General features: G+C 41.7%; 1 protein-coding gene across 1 annotated transcript; it reads right to left on the bottom strand.

Annotated features, from left to right (window-relative positions):
• Positions 1-2,712: 2,712 nt before the first annotated feature.
• Positions 2,713-15,361, bottom strand: LOC110495820 (SLIT and NTRK-like protein 6). Its single transcript, XM_021571277.3, has 2 exons — positions 14,848-15,361; positions 2,713-6,233 (listed from the first exon to the last, which is right to left on the bottom strand). The coding sequence occupies exons 1-2, from the start codon at positions 14,937-14,939 to the stop codon at positions 3,701-3,703; spliced, it is 2,625 nt and encodes an 874-aa protein (XP_021426952.2). The 5' UTR covers positions 14,940-15,361; the 3' UTR covers positions 2,713-3,700.
• Positions 15,362-20,093: the final 4,732 nt, after the last annotated feature.

Below are 20,093 nucleotides of genomic sequence, written 5' to 3'. Positions count from 1 at the left end.
CATCCATAATAGGCATCGGGCTGGATTCATTTCATATAGACTGAAGGTGGAGCCAGTTAGACAATCACTGCATACATATTTTATCTCTACTCCAATGTTGACATAAAATACACTTTTTCAAATCCCCTATCGGCACACTGTTGAGCCACTTCGACCTCTGACTTCGACTTCCGTTGCTGAAATATTAGCATCCACGACGGTTTCACGAGCACAAAATACTGAAAATATTTCCCTTCAAAGTGAACATTGTTTTGCACTTTGGTAAACGTCACAGAGAACGACCTACCGGAGCACATTTCCCTTAATTCTCAAAGGAGAAAATCCCAAGCCTTACCACTCTGTCCGTATTCCAACCCCAGTTCACAGAGGGGGGCCGTGTGAGCAGTTTTAGTTCTACCAATTATGATGTGTAATGGAAGCACCGGAACAGCCTACTAAATCACCAGCTAGGATGGAAATGGAAGTCGTGTGGAGCAGTGCAGAGGGAATTTGCTATACCCCATTGTTGTGCAGTAATTAAGCACTGTGGATAAGCAATCTCCGAAGGGGGTCCAATAATGCAAGGGGGAAATCTTGTGTTTGCATGGCAGAGAACTGGAAAGACTTGACATGCCATATTGGGCAATGAGGGAGTGACTGGGGAAGCCAGGCTTGAGCACGAATTTGACACTAAAGAGATTTTCGGTGTTTGCGTCTGTGTGGATATATAGTGGGGCAAAAAAGTATTTAGTCAGCCACCAATTGTGCAAGTTCTCCCACTTAAAACGATGAGGCCTGTAATTTTCATCATAGGTACACTTCAACTATGAGAAAAAAAAATCCATAAAATCACATTGTAGGATTTTTAATGAATTTATTTGCAAATTATGGTGGAAAATAAGTATTTGGTCAATAACAAAAGTTTATCTCAATACTTTGTTATATACCCTTTGTTGGCAATGACAGAGGTCAAACATTTTCTGTAAGTCTTCACAAGGTTTTCACACACTGTTGCTGGTATTTTGGCCCATTCCTCCATGCAGATCTCCTCTAGAGCAGTGATGTTTTGGGGCTGTTGCTGGGCAACACGGACATTCAACTCCCTCCAAAGATTTTCTATGGGGTTGAGATCTGGAGACTGGCTAGGCCACTCCAGGACCTTGAAATGCTTCTTATGAAGCCACTCCTTCGTTGCCTGGGCGGTGTGTTTGGGATCATTGTCATGCTGAAAGACCCAGCCACGTTTCATCTTCAATGCCCTTGCTGATGGAAGGAGGTTTTCACTCAAAATCTCACGATACATGGCCCCATTCATTCTTTCCTTTACACGGATCAGTCTTCCTGGTCCCTTTGCAGAATAACAGCCCCAAAGCATGATGTTTCCACCCTATGCTTCACAGTAGGTATGGTGTTCTTTGGATGCAACTCAGCATTCTTTGTCCTCCAAACACGACGAGTTGAGTTTTTACCAAAAAGTTATATTTTGGTTTCATCTGACCATATGACATTCTCCCAATCTTCTTCTGGATCATCCAAATGCTCTCTAGCAAACTTCAGACGGGCCTGGACATGTACTGGCTTAAGCAGGGGGACACGTCTGGCACTGCAGGATTTGAGTCCCTGGCGGCGTAGTGTGTTACTGATGTTTACTTTGGTCCCAGCTCTCTGCAGGTCGTTCACTAGGTCCCCCTGCGTGGTTCTGGGATTTTTGCTCACCGTTCTTGTGATAATTTTGACCCCACGGGGTGAGATCTTGCGTGGAGCCCCAGATCGAGGGAGATTATCAGTGGTCTTGTATGTTTTCCATTTCCTAATAATTGCACCCACAGTTGATTTCTTCAAACCAAGCTGCTTACCTATTGCAGATTCAGTCTTCCCAGCCTGGTGCAGGTCTACAATTTTGTTTCTGGTGTCCTTTGACAGCTCTTTGGTCTTGGCCATTGTGGAGTTTGGAGTGGGACTGTTTGAGGTTGTGGACTTTATACTGATACTTTTACACTGATAACTAGTTCAAACAGGTGCCATTAATACAGGTAACGAGTGGAGGACAGAGGAGCCTCTTAAAGACGAAGTTACAAGTCTGTGAGAGCCAGAAATCTTGCTTGTTTGTAGGTGACCAAATACTTATTTTCCACCATAATTTGCAAATAAATTCATAAAAAATCCTACAATGTGATTTTCTGGATTTTTCTTTCTCATTTTGTCCGTCATAGTTGAAGTGTACCTATGATGAAAATTACAGGCCTCTCATCTTTTTACGTGGGAGAACTTGCACAATTGGTGGCTGACTAAAGACTTTTTTGCCCCACTGTATATAGCAATTCATTTTAATTTCTACTTCTTGTAAAATGACCGGGATGTACCTACCTATGAGATTGATTTATTCAAACAAGCACACAGATGGTATACAATGCTGTGCTGTGCTGTACTGTAAGTCCATGGGAGGAATACAAAACATGCAGCAGCATTGAGGACATGCATAAGAGTGTGAATAACAATGTAATGTCATTACTATCTTAAGTGCCCTCTGTGCAGGATAGCATCATGATTTCACCCACGCCCCTGTTGAGCATGCAATGTGCTATAATATTAGATGTTTGGTCACTTTTATGCTCAACTGATAATGACAGAAAGTCAGAAAGTCATTTTTTTTGCAACAGGCTCTGGAATATACCTGCACGCAATCTGTTTAGAGGACTGAAGAGCGTGTCTGTCTATTGAACTGAATCTTGATTGTTCAAAGTTTGCAGTATTGCAATTCTTTATTTACATTTAATACATTTTCACCTGCACAACACCGAAGGCACAAAATAACATAGAATGTGTGACATATAATACAACATTTACAGAATAAATAATTTCATCTACATTGGTAAAAAATAAAGTTGACGTGAAACATTTTCAGAGTTGAACGGGGTTGCTTACTCAATCAGAATAATAAAGTGAACACATATATCCTGAACATTTATCATGCTGAGAGAAACTGGTCGGTTTTGATTTGTAAAAATTACACTCAAACAAAAGGTTCTTATACACATCAGTAGTTGTGTCCCCTTCAGTAGCAAGAAAGGAACAACGATAAACAGAAACGGTTGTTGGAACAGTAAGTTGATTGTCATGATCCATCTTTTAAATGGCATTTGATTAGTGCAATGCATTTTTTTCTTTACAGATACAAGATATGATGTATATATGTACTGGGACTTTTAAGTGCTATGTTCCACTGGTTGGAATACAAAATGTGGTATTGAAATAATGCAAGGGGTAAATCTAATGAACGACAGGACTAATGTGCACTCCATCATTGCGACCCAGAATACATGTTGGCATTTTGTTGAGTCTACGGCACATTGAGCATGCTGATTATGGCATATGATTGAAACAGCCTGACAGAGTTGATGCAAAACATTGAGGCCTGCCAAAGATCTAAGCTGAACTGGTAACAAAAACTTACCCCCGCAGTACCTATTTGCCTTGCCGATAATTACATTTGGGCAAGATATCTGTTATATCAGCAACTTCAAGTGCGGTCTATCTATAGGAAAACAAAATAACTAAAAAATAGATAATTATACAGTACATTCTGTGCTACAAATTACTTGTGTGTCCAAGACCGCTGTGGGATATGTACTGTAGGTCTTAGACTGTGAAAATATAAGATGGCAGTTTTGGACAAGGCACTTCTCGAGTTGAATATAAAACCATTAATTGTATTATTATATCAGTTAAATGCAGTTTGATGCTCCAGAACCTCCAAATAATCTGGCTCGGTGTGTAGGTTAGCTTTGAGTTCAAAGTACTCATTTTTAGTTTGTTCCACCATGACCTTCCGCGGTCTCGACAACATAATAGTCTCCATTAATTTCAGTTCCTCGTGGTGTCCTGATCCTGGGACTGGCACTTCTACCGTTGGTTGCAGCTGGGACATGTTTTTCCTGAGGTATTCAGTAATTCCGAGCTGCTGCAGCTCCCTAACCCTCTCCCTCTCTAGTATGTTTTTATAGAGGGAGCTCGCATCTCCGAGTGTTACGAACTCAGTTGGGCAGTCTGACGTCACAGCTCTGAACTTCAAATTAGAGCCTGTGAGAGGGGAGGTATTCTCTGTCTCCATGATGCTACGACAGATGTGCTTTGGTTCGTCCAGTTCATTGAGGTCGGTCTCATATTCTTTATGCTGAGTGCAGTAGGTGGGGTTGCGGCAGATCTGGACGATGGGGCTGTGTGAGCGCTCGTCGTATACGGTGCTTCCGGTCCTCTGCGCCAGTGTGTGGTGGGTGGTTTTCTGGCCGTACATGCTGTATTGCAGGTGGATGGGGCTGCTGCTCTCCCGCGGCTGCTCCTCCGCCTGTTTCTTCTTCACCCTCCTTCGCCGTCTGTGCACTAGGAAAACCACGATCCCCGCCGAACAGAAGATGACCATGAGGAAGATGACGAGCAAGCTAAGGATCAGAACGGAGAGTGGAACTGAGTCTGTGATGGAGCTGAAGAAACCGCTCCTAGCGCCGTCAGTCGCCACTGTGGTTGTCACGCTCTCGTCCTCGTCCGTGGGCAAGGAGTAGGTCACTAGGCCGGGGCACAGCAACTCATTTCTGAGGGCTCTCAGCTCAGCCTTCGCCACTTTTCTCGGTGTGTGACACAAAATGGAACCTATGACTGTGTCCTTCCTCAGCTTCTCAACCCACTGTTTGAGACTGACTAAGTCACAGCTGCAGTCCCAGGGGTTGTCCTCTAAATAAATCTGCTCTAAAGAGTCAAGCTGGTCCAGCACGTTGCTAACAGGCAGGTGCACGAGCAGATTTTTTCTCAGGTTCAGTTTGGTGAGGGGCACATTGCGAAATATCTGCAATGGGAGACTAGTCAGCAGATTGTTATTCAAAGACAAGAGTTTGAGATTAGACAAAGGATTAAAAGCTCCTGGAACAATTTCTTTGATAATGTTATATTCCAAATATAGGTATTCAAGGTTGTGGAGTCCAATGAACATGGTCGCGGAAAGGGTTTCAATTCTGTTGCCGTTGAGATAAAGTTTTTTCAAATTGCTTAAGCTGAGAAAAGTTTCATTGTCAACGTAATCGATTCGATTGTTGGCTAAATTCAATAACTCCAAACTGTCATATGTGACAAAGTCATATTTCAACAGTCTCTGAATCATATTTCCTGTAAGCACCAGCTTGGTGGGGCTTTGCTCAAGTATTCCAATATCTGAAATCCGTTGAATTCCTCTGTCCTGACAATGCATTAAAAACCCAGCCACCGGGTGATTGTGACAAGAACAGTGCTCCACACAAGGACTCCCTGGAACATAAGCAGGTGTCGGAACCTTTGCGTCGTCCTTGGCGGCCTCCAACTTCGGAATCTCTACCACTTTGGAAGACGGAGTGACCACCATGTCCAGTGACTTGGAAGGCTCCTCTAAGTTGATATCGGCATGAGAAGGGCAGAGAACATCCCGTTTGATTTTGGCCAGGATGGTGCCCCTGAGGTGTTGGGGGCTGCTGCAGACCACCTCCCCAATGGCCGACTGGGCCCGCATGTTCTCCATCCAGATCTTCAGGTGAAGGATCTCACAATCGCACATCCAGTCGTTGTCCTCCAGAAGAAGCTCCATGATCCGCCCAATGTGCTCCAGGAAGCCAACGTACGGCAGGGTCTGTAACTGGTTCCCCCGCAGGTCCAAGTGGGTGAGTGGAACAAACCGGAAAATATTGCTGGGAAGAAACTCGATGGCATTGTCGTTGAGGATCAGAACTTTGAGGCGGATGAGTTTGCTGAATGCCCCCGGCTCAACCACGCGGATGAAGTTTGTGTCCGCCTGGAGAAACTCCAAATTTACCAAGCCGTGAAAAGTGTCTTCCTTCAACATGACCAGGAAATTACTGTTGATGTGGAGCTTCTTCAAGGAGCCCAGTGCACTAAAGACGCCAGGTTCAAGCTCTTGTATGCTATTAGCCCCGAGATGAAGTGAAACGGCATTCTTTAAATGTTCCAAGTCTTCTGCCTGCAACTCCACCAAGTCATTTTTGTACAGATTTAGGTGGAAAGGTAGAGCTGATGGCACTTTGATTTGGGAGATCTTGCTGATATTTCTCTCCTCACAGTTAAGATACAGGATGCCATCTTTTTCTTCACAAGTACACAATGAGTCACAGGATTCAGCCAGAAATGCCTTGGAGGGCTGGATGTCTTGGAAACACGCAGCAGTGAAAAATGAGCAAAGGAAAACGATGCAGGGTAGCATTTTCTGTCCGTTGAATCTGCAACACAGAAAGAGGGAGGGAGGGAGGGAGGGAGGGAGGGAGGGAGGGAGGGAGGGAGGGAGGGAGGGAGGGAGGGGGGAGGGAGGGAGGGAGGGAGGGAGGGAGGGAGATGTTACCAAAATGTAATGGAATCAATAATCACAAGTATTTGTTTAAATATTTTTTCCATAAGTCTCTTTACTTTGATTAGATTATCAGTCCCTTCAGACAGACAATAAAGCATGGTCACCAATTATAGAAATACATTCACCCATTCCTTCTGAACTGTGCATACACTTTTAATCCTGGATTATAAGGTCAATGCAATTCTCACAGTATAGAAATTAACTTGAAACTGAATACACAATGAACTTCAAAATAAATTATGCATTGAATGCAATAAAATACAATTGCCTTTATTAATGTATCAAATGCATGAAGGGAGCATACAGTTAACTTGGAAGCAATGTGAGGAATTCATATTCTTTAAACATGCATGGCCTAGAGAACATTGGAATGTTGTGTACATGGCCACAATACCTCATATACAAGGTACTGTAGAAAACTTCATCTGTTTAAATAATACACTTGGGCATGGCCTAGAATGGATTTGACCCATGTTTTTAACTAAAGAACAGGAAGCGTCAATAAAATAATTTTTTTCACCCTCAAATGAGCAAACATGTATTTTCTCACCCATGCAATTTTCTTCTTCAAAATCTCTCACACAGCAATGTGTGATCATCACACGAAGCGGTGCTCTTTCATTGATTCTCCCTAGATACCGAACTAGCTTGATACTGTAGGTTGGGTGTATTGTGCGGTATGACAGGCCTCACTGTTGGATGACAGCTCTGCACTGCATTGGTGGAAGAAAAAAAGTACACTGATCAAAGACTGAATGCTTTATCACTAAATGCTTTATGTGGGTGGGTGGGTGGGGGGGGGTAGAGTTCAAAATAAAAACACAATAAAAAATGAAAATATATACTATTGAAAGGTGACTGGGTGTATTATACAATGGATGACAACAGGGTGAGGATAGTGGAAAAAACAGCCCCACATCTATTTTCAGAATCAAATGTGTGTAGCTTGTGGCGAAGCGACTACACAGAGCCATTGGAGGCCAGTGAAGCCTTATAATGCCTTCTCATGCACGTAAGCAAAGGCCAACTCATCACCAAGCAGTTACTGTGCTAGTAAGCGGTCATAAAACAATTACTGGGAAAACGGTGCATTCTGAACGAAAGAAAAAGAGCGAGAAACCTCGGAAATAAAACGTCCCCTGCGGCCCTTGTAATATACACAATGAACCTGGTCCATATATCGCCAGACAAATAGATCATTCACACTGTTTGCTCTGTGTGCTTCATATTGCTCTCAAGTGCAATCTGTTGGGCAGAGTGCTCGCGCCAAAATGGGGGATCCTTCTTGATGGTTCCATCGCACCCTCATCCTGCATCACTGATGGTGTATTAACATAACCGCGGCAGGTAAGCTTAGTGGTTAAGGACGTTGGGCCAGTAACCTTAAGGTTACTGGTTCGAATCCCTGCAGCTGACTAGGTGAAATATCTGCCGACGTGTCCTTGAACAAGGCACGTCGCTGTAGATAAGAGTGTCTGCTAAATGACTCAAATGTGAATGTTCACAATGTAGTATATCAACCCTGTTATTAAGTCATAGCTTTCAGATCATTTCAGATAATGCCGTTTGAGATGACTTTTTGTCCATTTCAATTGATTTGCTGTGACCGATGCTCCTAATACTTCTCCTCTGCCTGAGCAGAGCAGGTTACATTGCTCTGATATAGCCTTGTTGACTCATCCTCCGTAAAAGGGGAATGACATTATCTCACATAGCTGCTCTTTTCTGCCTCTAAGCATTGCAGACGCAGGATACAAACGCTACTGCTACTTCTACTGTTACTGTTACTTCTACCACCACCAGCAACACTAACAAGACTACTATTCTATTCACTAAGTGTACAAAACATGCTCTTTCCATGACCGACTGACCCGGTGAATCCAGGGGAAAGCTATGATCCCTTATTGATGTCACCTGTTAAATCCACTCCAATCAGTGTAGATGAAGGGGAGGAGACGGGTTAAAGAATGATTTTTAAGCCTTGAGACAATTGAGGCATGGATTGTGGAGTGCCTTTGAACCAAGTATGGTAGTATGTGCCAGGCGCACCGGTTTGAGTGTCAAGAACTGCAGCGCTGCTTGGTATTTCACGTTCAACAGTTTCCTGTGTGTATCAAGAATGGTCCACCTCCCAAAGGATATCCAGCCAACATGACACAACTGTGGGAAGCATTGGAGTCAACATGGGCCAGCATCCCTGTGGAACACTTTCAATACCTTGGAGAGTCCATGCCCCAATGAATTGAGGCTGTTCTGAGGGCAAAAGGGTGTGCAATTCAATATTAGGAAGGTGTTCCTACTGTTTTGTCCACTCACTGTATAATTATGGGTGGATATGAAAGGCGTCAGTATTTTACATAGTTTTAAATAATGGAATGGCCAAGATGTGTCTTCATCACTATCAACAGAGGCTTTGACTTTCACAGAAATATACCCAATACATTCCACATTTTGGCATTTCTTCCAGAGCAGGTGGTCTTCTACAGCAATGTCATCCATTATACAACCAAACACTGATGCCCCACCACAGCATTGATAACGGACACACAGCGGATGAGCGATAGCAGGCGTCCATGATGTTACATCACGTCAGCTGCGAACCCAGCTCCACTCAGGCGGTCAATCTTACAGCACACACACACACACACACACACACACACACGATCCCCCGACGAGATAGCTATAATTGGTGCCTGATCGACTAAACACCACCGTGCACACGGCTTGCCTCAATAAACAATGCAGCACATATCTTCACATTGCGCTCGGCTGGTGGGCCCCTCCTCGTTGATAGCGAGCATATGCGAGATCAGCTAATAATAGCAGCGCGACAGGGGGGCACCCAGCTCCCCTGGTAAAGACGATTTAGCAGGCGTGCATTTCAAATGGTCTGTTTAACTAATTTGGTGCAATTGTTTTTCACAAGGATTATCAGTCAGATGTACCAAGTGACTTTAAATATGTTTTGCAAGAAAGATATCTACAGATGTGCGAATCACTGTCACAATAAAGGCACTTGGCTCTGCAGTAATGTAAAACACTGCAGAATCTGGTCTAAATGATTAGCCCTCCCTTACTCCCTAGTTAGACCAGAAATGTATTATTATTCTGTTTTAAAGGAGACTTTGAATGAGGCCATTTGAGAATATCACAAACACTGACAGAAGCCGTCATTGGGTTATAGAAGGCTCATCACTTGTTTAAGTGTTGTCTTTACTCAATTCATTAAGGTAAAAGGAAGAGAATCTTCCATAATATCACTGAGCTGCATGACCAAAACCACAGACATGCCCAAACCTGGGAGATCTTGTAAAACTAGTCAACTTTAAATGACTCATGATAAATAACTTTGGCAAGTGACTATTTCTCCTCACCACACAAAGTGGTGACAGTAAAAGTCTCAAAAAAACACATCTTGTTTTCAACAGAAGCATCATCCAAAATGCTGTGATGTTGAAAGGACCTAACGTAGCCTAGTCGTTGGTATCCTTTTAATCTGTGTAGATCCATTACACGAGCCAAGATTAGAATGCTTGTACCCAACCCAAAACAAAATGACATTTTCAAGTCACGTACACCAACTTGCCAGTTTCAAATCAACACCATGATTCAAATGGCCCCTCTGGATAGATAAGTGCTGTTAGTATATGTACAGTGCCTTGCGAAAGTATTCGGCCCCCTTGAACTTTGCGACCTTTTGCCACATTTCAGGCTTCAAACATAAAGATATAAAACTGTATTGTTTTGTGAAGAATCAACAACAAGTGGGACACAATCATGAAGTGGAACGACATTTATTGGATATTTCAAACTTTTTTAACAAATCAAAAACTGAAAAATTGGGCGTGCAAAATTATTCAGCCCCCTTAAGTTAATACTTTGTGGCGCCACCCTTTGCTGCGATTACAGCTGTAAGTCGCTTGGGGTATGTCTCTATCAGTTTTGCACATCGAGAGACTGAAATTTTTTCCCATTCCTCCTTGCAAAACAGCTCGAGCTCAGTGAGGTTGGATGGAGAGCATTTGTGAACAGCAGTTTTCAGTTCTTTCCACAGATTCTCAATTGGATTCAGGTCTGGACTTTGACTTGGCCATTCTAACACCTGGATATGTTTATTTTTGAACTATTCCATTGTAGATTTTGCTTTATGTTTTGGATCATTGTCTTGTTGGAAGACAAATCTCCGTCCCAGTCTCAGGTCTTTTGCAGACTCCATCAGGTTTTCTTCCAGAATGGTCCTGTATTTGGCTCCATCCAACTTCCCATCAATTTTAACCATCTTCCCTGTCCCTGCTGAAGAAAAGCAGGCCCAAACCATGATGCTGCCACCACGTTTGACAGTGGGGATGGTGTGTTCAGCTGTGTTGCTTTTACGCCAAACATAACGTTTTGCATTGTTGCCAAAAAGTTCAATTTTGGTTTCATCTGACCAGAGCACCTTCTTCCACGTGTTTGGTGTGTCTCCCAGGTGGCTTGTGGCAAACTTTAAACAACACTTTTTATGGATTTCTTTAAGAAATGGCTTTCTTCTTGCCACTCTTCCATAAAGGCCAGATTTGTGCAATATACGACTGATTGTTGTCCTATGGACAAAGTCTCCCACCTCAGCTGTAGATCTCTGCAGTTCATCCAGAGTGATCATGGGCCTCTTGGCTGCATCTCTGATCAGTCTTCTCCTTGTATGAGCTGAACGTTTAGATGGACGGCCAGGTCTTGGTAGATTTGCAGCGGTCTGATACTCCTTCCATTTCAATATTATCGCTTGCACAGTGCTCCTTGGGAAATATTTTAGTATCCAAATCCGGCAATGTTGACCTAAATGACTAATGATGATAAATACAATCCACCTGCGTGTAATCAAGTCTCCGTATAAATGCACCTGCACTGTGATAGTCTCAGAGGTCCGTTAAAAGCGCAGAGAGCATCATGAAGAACAAGGAACACACCAGGCAGGTCCGAGATACTGTTGTGAAGAAGTTTAAAGCCGGATTTGAATAGAAAAGGATTTCCCAAGCTTTAAACATCCCAAGGAGCACTGTGCAAGAGATAATATTGAAATGGAAGGAGTATGAGACCACTGCAAATCTACCAAGACCTGGCCGTCCATCTAAACGTTCAGCTCATACAAGGAGAAGACTGATCAGAGATGCAGCCAAGAGGCCCATGATCACTCTGGATGAACTGCAGAGATCTACAGCTGAGGTGGGAGACTCTGTCCATAGGACAACAATCAGTCGTATATTGCACAAATCTGGCCTTTATGGAAGAGTGTCAAGAAGAAAGCCATTTCTTAAAGATATCCATAAAAAGTGTCGTTTAAAGTTTGCCACAAGCCACCTGGGAGACATACCAAACATGTGGAAGAAGGTGCTCTGGTCAGATGAAACCAAAATGTAACTTTTTGGCAACAATGCAAAACGTTATGTTTGGCGTAAAAGCAACACAGCTCATCACACTGAACACACCATCCCCACTGTCAAACATGGTGGTGGCAGCATCATGGTTTGGGCCTCCTTTTCTTCAGCAGGGACAGGGAAGATGGTTAAAATTGATGGGAAGATGGATGGAGCCAAATACAGGACCATTCTGGAAGAAAACCTGATGGAGTCTGCAAAAGACCTGAGACTGGGATGGAGATTTGTCTTCCAACAAGACAATGATCCAAAACATAAAGCAAAATCTACAATGGAATGGTTCAAAAATAAACATATCCAGGTGTTAGAATGGCCAAGTCAAAGTCCAGACCTGAATCCAATTGAGAATCTGTGGAAAGAACTGAAAACTGCTGTTCACAAATGCTCTCCATCCAACCTCACTGAGCTCGAGCTGTTTTGCAAGGAGGAATGGGAAAAAAATTCAGTCTCTCGATGTGCAAAACTGATAGAGACATACCCCAAGCGACTTACAGCTGTAATCGCAGCAAAAGGTGGCGCTACAAAGTATTAACTTAAGGGGGCTGAATAATTTTGCACGCCCAATTTTTCAGTTTTTGATTTGTTAAAAAAGTTTGAAATATTCAATAAATGTCGTTCCACTTCATGATTGTGTCCCACTTGTTGTTGATTCTTCACAAAAAAATACAGTTTTATATCTTTATGTTTGAAGCCTGAAATGTGGCAAAAGGTCGCAAAGTTCAAGGGGGCCGAATACTTTCGCAAGGCACTGTAAGAGCTGTTATGTATTTCTGCATGGTGTATGGTATTGGCATTTGTGTATTGGCATACACACTGAGTGGACAACGCATTAAGGACAACTGCTCTTTCCATGACATAGCTTTAACCTGGATTCACCTGGTCCGTTGGTGATCTCTTATTGATGTCACTTGTTAAATCCACTTCAAAATCAGTGGAGATGAAGGGGAGGAGACAGGTTAAATTACTTTTAATACTTGGATTGCGTATGTGTGCCATTCAGAGGGTCGAATGGGCAAGACAAAAGATTGAAGTGCCTTTGAACAGGTATGGTAGTAGGTGCCAAGCGTTGGCGTCAACACGGGCCAGCATCCCTGTGGAACGCTTTCGACACCTTGTAGAGTCCATGCCCCGACGAATGTAGGTGGTTTTAAAGGCAAAAGGGGGTGCAACTTTATATTAGGAAGGTGTTCCTAATGTTTGGTAAACTCAGTGTATGTTCACCATAAGACAACATGACCTCTAATTGCATATTTAGTTATATTATGGAGACATAGTGTTGAAAGATAAGGCCCACAGTGTCTCTACACAGAAGTAGCTTAGCCAGCAGATTGGAGGCTAGACTAGAGGTTGTTACTGCAGCACACCGGATGCTACGCTCATGGCTGAAGGACTCTAAGGGAGACAAGGCAGAGAGCAACTCAACTTGAGAACCATGAGAGCAAATTAGGAGCTTCTGCACACCGTATTGTGTGCACGAATATGAACCCGGTAGAGGACCTCTGCACAATATTCCCAGGCCAATTAATGGAAGGACAGTTCGCTATTCCAGTGTATTGGAAGTGATGTGCTTGCCCTACAGGGAAACCACTACTCCCAAATACATCTATAGAGACGTCACCATGGTCCTCAGTCCCACAGTCCAAGGATGATAATTACATTCGCCCACTCAAGACAGACGAAAGGTCACTCACTCTCTGTTCCATTGCAACTATTTCATAAGGTTTAAATGTGTGTGTGTGTGTGTGTGTTTGTTTCCTGTTCTTGGGGGGGAAAAGGACAAACTCTACTGTCTGGGAACCATCATGTAAGCATTAAAAATACCCCTGTTCTGAAATATGACAACTAAACAATGTTGTGGATGTGCCTTGATTTGCACCTCCATTATTTAATACTCAATGACTTGCCTAACCAGGAATACAGTTAGTGGGTGTTCACGGGTGATTAGTCCAAATGGGAATTTACATGATCCTACCAGAGCAGGAATACAATGTAGCACAATAACCATATATTGTAACCACGTTCTTCATGTTTTAAGCTAGATTTCAAGGCACAGTGAGTGCATAAATGTGATGACCAACTCAACTTGGTCATACTTTAGCTCAAAGACCGTGCACTTAAATGGAATCCATAGTAATATTCCATTCTGTTCTATTTTTTCCCCAATGTATTATCTTCTTCTACACATATGTCTACAATGTAGCTAATTTAAAACCTAGGCCTGCGTATTTTATACATTACCAAACAATATTTCAGCTGCAGTTACAGTGCACAGCTGAGTAATTGCATTCTGGTTGCATGGAGGTACCTTCCATGTTAGATTGATGTTATAAATTCCCCCCATTTATGTGGTAGCCTAACTTGACTGATTTACACACAAAACATGTTGACATGAGAACGTCTGCATAAATACATCTTGAGTCAAGTAAAATGGTAAGACTAGTTTGTGCTATTATTACCAATGGAAATCGCTAGGAAACATTTTAGGTGAGCATATGCTGAATCATTCTCATGTTCCAAGGACGATTCATTGTAGTAGGCTAAATCAATGCGTTGCTGGAGATGTGCAGTACGTGTGGCTGAATGTAATGCATGGCGGTGCGCCAGGTGCGCGTAAAATACCTGAACCTGTCTGTCGACCCAGGTGTAACGTTACTTTAGCAGATTTATTTCGAGTAATTCAACTGCCCTCACAAACTAAAGACGTATTGAATCAGACAATTCAATTTGCAAATGGAGGATAACAATTTTTAAGTTGTCTTGCCAACTGCAATCTCTAAAAACACAAAGCATTGGCCAGAACACACCGGACGTTATGATACAAATATAATAACATCGATATGTTTGTTGGTTATTTGGAGGAAAGCGAGCTCCCAGCCTCAGCTCCAGCTAGTCCGAACAAGCCTCGACATATCGAACGGACACCTGGATACCACACAAGATAGACGCAGGAAGTTCAAGTGACTGTATGTCCTATCAGTCTAAAGAAAGATTGTCAACAAACTAATTCGAGAAAGTAACGAATTTATAACAGTTGTGAGACTTCTTGTCTGGATGATATGATAGGCTACTTACCCGTTGTGCAGAGTGAGAAAGACTGTGGCTAATCCAAAGGATGCTTGGGGTAGAGAGGTTGATCCATGTGGAGACGTAAGGATGCGAGGCATCAAAAGTGCCCTCAAACTGTTTAATTAAACGTCACAGCATCTTCTTTAGAGAATAGACTAGGCATACCGGTGTAACTAACGTTTACTTTTGTACCCTCTTGTTTTTGTAGAAGACTGTCGGCATTTACAAATCCGATATTTCCATGATATTGCAAAGTGTTCCACCCGACACGAGCCTAGTCCGAGGCAATTTTGGGATGTGTTGGCCTTTCCACTTTATCTGTAATTAATTAATGTAGATCCTTATTAGTCTCCCTGGTCAGTCCTCTCTGTTAACTTCTTGCGCGCTTAGTTACCAGCCCCTAAAGTGTGAGTGTAACTGCAGAGTCTATTTGGTATACTGACCCTTCGCATAGTTCCTTATAATTTACATGCTTTTGAGCCACGGAAAGCTCCGAAGTATTGTATTGGTTCTGGGCTCCTCCCCCCGAGACTCACGGACTTTTATGGCATTGAGTGGCGTTGTGGAGCGCGTTTGGCAGATCAGTATCTGGTTCTGAAAGTCAGGTTGCCCTCAGTAGCCGTACAAGTGTTGATATAATATAATTATTTCGAATGTATATATAGATTCATTAGAGATTCATCTGGATTTGTAATGTAATTTATTGATCTGTTTCATTTCTGTTTTTGTTTGTGTGACTATTACTGTTTTGGGGAAATAGACATCTTTCCTGAGAACCTTGATCAGAGTGAATATCACTTTTGGTCATGCAACTGTCAGAAATGGCAGATTCTGAAGTATTTCAATGGTGTGTGTGTGTGTGTGTGTGTGTGTGTGTGTGTGGTGAGCATGAATCCTAATATTTCAAGTGAACTACAAGGAAGGTTTACTGCTTAGGGATTACCTTGTAAAGGTGTTTACATATGTTTCCTGGTCTCATAAACTCTTTGTTTTACAGTAAAATAAACCCTCACCTTGGCTGGCTTTTTACAGTTCCTATCAGGGAAGCTAGCGCCAGGCTAGGTGTTCAACACATCATATTTTATTCATGCTCAAAATAAAAGGAGACAATGAATATGTTTTCACCCTCTAGATATTAAAGACAGTTGACATGTTTGACAGTTGTCGTGAATAATGAATAATGCAATGTAAACATGTTTAGGACACCCCCATTGACAATGTCTTCTCATCCTGAAAGCACATAGAATGTAAATAACCAATAATATATATATCTTTATATATTCTTTCCATTACAATTCTACCTGTCACTCACTGAGGCCTCATGCAATGGAAGTTATGTGTGAAGGTCTGAAGCTAAGGCAGCTAAGGAATCATCCTTATAACGACTGTCCGTACACAGTCTATGATACAATGGCCTATACATACAAACAGATTGAACCCTGTGCATACTTCATCCAATGTGAAAGATCAATGGTTGGATTTTCTGGTCAGTAGTGCATGAGCTTGGATGGGATCTGACTCCAATTGAATCTCACAGTTATGTCATTACCATATCTAAGTCTGATTGTGCCTGGCACATTTGGAAACTGCTCAAAGAATGACTCTCTGATCTGAAGATGCTCAAAGAATGATTCTCTGATCTGAGTATGTTCAAAGAATGATTCTCTGATCAGAAGATGTTCAAAGAATGATTGTCCGATCTGAAGATGCATTGGGCTTCACTTACAATATTACACTCTCATGGGGTAAGATATATTTAGAAAACACCTAGAATAATCCATCTGCAGTTAGATTATTTAGTCCAACATTTTTTCATTTGGTTTACTGCTTCGTAACATCGAATTTGAATCAGAATTTGTCCCCAAGTTAAGTAAATAACAGTTATCCGAATCCTCACTAACTACTCATGAACAGCTTTCGAAAGTAGAAGTCTTGGAAGTATTTGAATGAGACTGGTTCAATATTTGAAGAAATAGCTAGAATTCAATCAAAAGTTGCACGGTAAGCCACTGGGCTTGTTGTTTGAATCACAGATGTGGACTGTTTACATTTGTGTGCATTATCACACTTTTATGTTTTCTGTGGTTTGAGACATTATCCACTAAAATATCAATATGCAGGTATCACAGAAAGTTTAGAGCCCAGCTGTCTAGCTCCAGTGTTTTCTTATGGTGATGCAAATATAGCACCTTTGAGCAAACCGAATCTCACTGGAAGTTCTACATTTGTTGAGAGTTTGTTTGTTTTGACCTGAAGGCACGATGTGCCTCATTGTTTTTGTCGACTCTCCCCACACACTGTCACAGTCTGACTCAACCGTGCTACCCCCCCACTGATCCTTTTTGTTTTCCTCATAGGCATGTCACTACTGGCCATTCTCCATGAGAACCCCACTTCACCCTGTAGAAAAAAAAAAAAAAAAAACTGGGAAACAATAAAATACTGGGATTTTAATCTGAGTAGGCAACACAGGTGTCTGTAAACTGGTATAACATCAACCCCGAACCCCCAAATGAGTTCAAAGGTCATATTCAGGTATACATGCTAAACTTATGCCCTAACACAGTGATATTGTAGATCACATTTTGATAGTAGAGATCACAGACAATCAATTACAGTGTGTACTGAATGTGCACTAATATATGTATATTTAGGGGACAGTCAAGGTAATCGCCTGTCTTTACTTGTGATGAAAAATGGTGTCAACTGATGCCTATATACAGTAAGTATTATAGCCTAGTGGTTAGAGCATTGGACTAGTAACCGGAAGATTGCAAGTTCAAACCCCCGAGCTGACAAGGTACAAATCTGTCGTTCTGCCCCTGAACAGGCAGGTAACCCACTGTTTTTAGGCCGTCATTGAAAATAAGAATTTCTTCATAACTGACTTGCCTAGTTAAATAAAGGTAAAATAAAAATATATGTCAATTCAAAGCTTTAGATGACAGCTTCTTCTAACAGTTCCATTATTTGTTTTCTCTGTTTCGTATCTACGGAGCTGGTTTCAAGGCCCAGCCTTCATCAAACATGAAATTATGACAATGAGGGCTAGTGAGATGAGGGAAGTTAGTGAGGTGAGCACATAATTTCCCATGATGAGAAACAAAAACACAGGAAGCAGGTCCCAACTTGTCGCATTCTCGGTAACTAGTAGAATAACCTGTCCTGGCAGAGTTTCACAATCCAGTAATGCATTACTTACATTGACAGAGGATTGTTTTCTATCTAATTGATGGTGATACGGTAAGGTAGGAAAAGAAAATAAACATTCCTTTACTTCTCTCTGATGCCAGAATTGTGGGAACATTTGATTTATTGTAGTAATTAAATGGAATTTGTCATCACAATGTAAACATTTGGGAAAATCATAATGGTATTATATTACTGTAATTTAAAAAATAAATGTTAATAATAATCTCATAGAAATCATGCATCCAACACTAGCAAATATTACAACAAAATGTATAGGTTATGAGTATTACTGTGCATTGACAGTGCAATAACAGATTCTCAGCATACAGGAATGCATAAAGACATGTCCAGACTCAGTTGAAATTGGGACCTTTTCAGTTTCAATCATCAGAGGCAGGCACTAACAATGTGACATACAGGTCCTATAAATCCAGGGCCCACATCCACAAAGGGTTTCAAAAAAAGGTCCTAAGGAATCCTTAAAAAAAAAAAACTGTTTTAGGACCCAAAAAACGCCCAGCTCAGAGTAGGTTTTAGGAGGATGTTAAGACACTGCTCAGACAGTAAAGTCAACTCTCATCTCTCTCTCATGACAGTTTGAGGTACCACAAAGTTACCACAATGATAGGATCTTAATTCGCTCTATATTGTCACAGCAAAATAATCCTGCAGCAACATGATTTGAACATTTAGTCCACAATGTTTTTTTAAATTGTTTTTTCTAATAAAAAGGGGTCAATAACGTTGGTTGATCACTTTGCCTACTCTTTATTCTTGCCTGATATGTTGGCATGCATAACATTTTTCTGTACCAATTCTGATGGTTGTTAAAAGCGAAATCTTGACAATATTACCGATAGAACAATACACTCTTCTAACATCGCGCCATTTAATAACGCTAAATCGCTTTGGAAAACTAGGCGTCAAGTATCTTGCCGATAATGTTGCACACAACGTTTGAAAGGTCTGTCCTATTAATCAAACAGAATCAAAGTTAACATAAGCCATAGATGCCTTCAATTGGCATGCCCAATTTAAGCATTTTTTTTTAACAATGTGATATTGCGCTCAATTGATATAACTTGAAATAACTTAACGTAGGTAATTCATTAATGGAAAGAAGTCAACCCGTTCATGTTTTAGCCTTGTGGTTCTAGGTATTTAGGCCTATCGTGTGGAATAGGCCTCAAGTGAAATCATTGTCAAGTGCAGGAGACGCTGTTGCATGTAGGTCTAGATTATTTAGGGGTTGATCATATAGAAATATCCAAACATTCTTTCAACAACTCCAAAGCAATTTCATGTAGCGCAGGAACCACTGACTCACTGCTCTTTTCTATTATCAAGACACTTGCTGCTAACTCTTAACTGCTTAGGCCAGCTCATGAGGTCTTCTAAATATCTGTCGACTAGGTGGGAGTCTTATGACTAAAGAGGCTTCATGCATAGCTTTTATTTTTACCCATGAGAGTAGGAGTAAAATGTCTCTATTTTCAGCACTTACAACCAATTTTCTACTCTGAGACACTTCGTGGATACTAACTTAAGATGTGATTATGTGACTCAGACATCCCCCTAATTGCATTGTTAATCCCAATGTCAATATCAATGGGAGATGTGTTGCACTGCAGACATACACTGAGTGTATAAAACATTAAGGACACCTGCTCTTTCAATGACAGACTGATGAGGTGAATATAGGCGAAAGCTATGATCCCCTAGTGATGACACTTGTTCAATCCACTTCAATCAGTGTAGATGAAGGGGAGGAGACAGGTTAAAGAAGGATTTTTAAGCTTTAATAGAATTGAGACATGGATTGTCTATGTGCACCATTCAGAGGGTGAATGGGCAAGACAAAAGATTTAAGCAATACAAAATATTGAAGTGCCTTTGAACAGGGTATGGTAGTAGGTCCCACTCAACAGTTTCCTGTGTGTATCAAGAATGGTCCACCACCCAAAGGACATCCAGCCAACTTGACATAAAAAGGAAGCATTGGAGTCAACATGGGCCAGTATCCCTGTGGAACGCTTTTAACACCTTGTAGAGTCAATGCC

This window comes from Oncorhynchus mykiss, chromosome 18, assembly GCF_057628025.1.
Source record: "Oncorhynchus mykiss isolate SJ-2025 chromosome 18, ASM5762802v1, whole genome shotgun sequence".
NCBI lineage: Eukaryota > Metazoa > Chordata > Actinopteri > Salmoniformes > Salmonidae > Oncorhynchus > Oncorhynchus mykiss.
This window is presented reverse-complemented; position numbering and strand designations above follow the sequence as displayed.

Bases quoted from the DNA above. Each gene is read 5' to 3' on its own strand.
- LOC110495820 (XM_021571277.3), bottom strand. From the start codon at position 14,939: ATGCCTCGCATCCTTACGTCTCCACATGGATCAACCTCTCTACCCCAA. The intron at 6,234-14,847 runs GTAAGTAGCCTA...TCTGTGTTGCAG, and splicing joins TTTCTCACTCTGCACAACGG to ATTCAACGGACAGAAAATGC.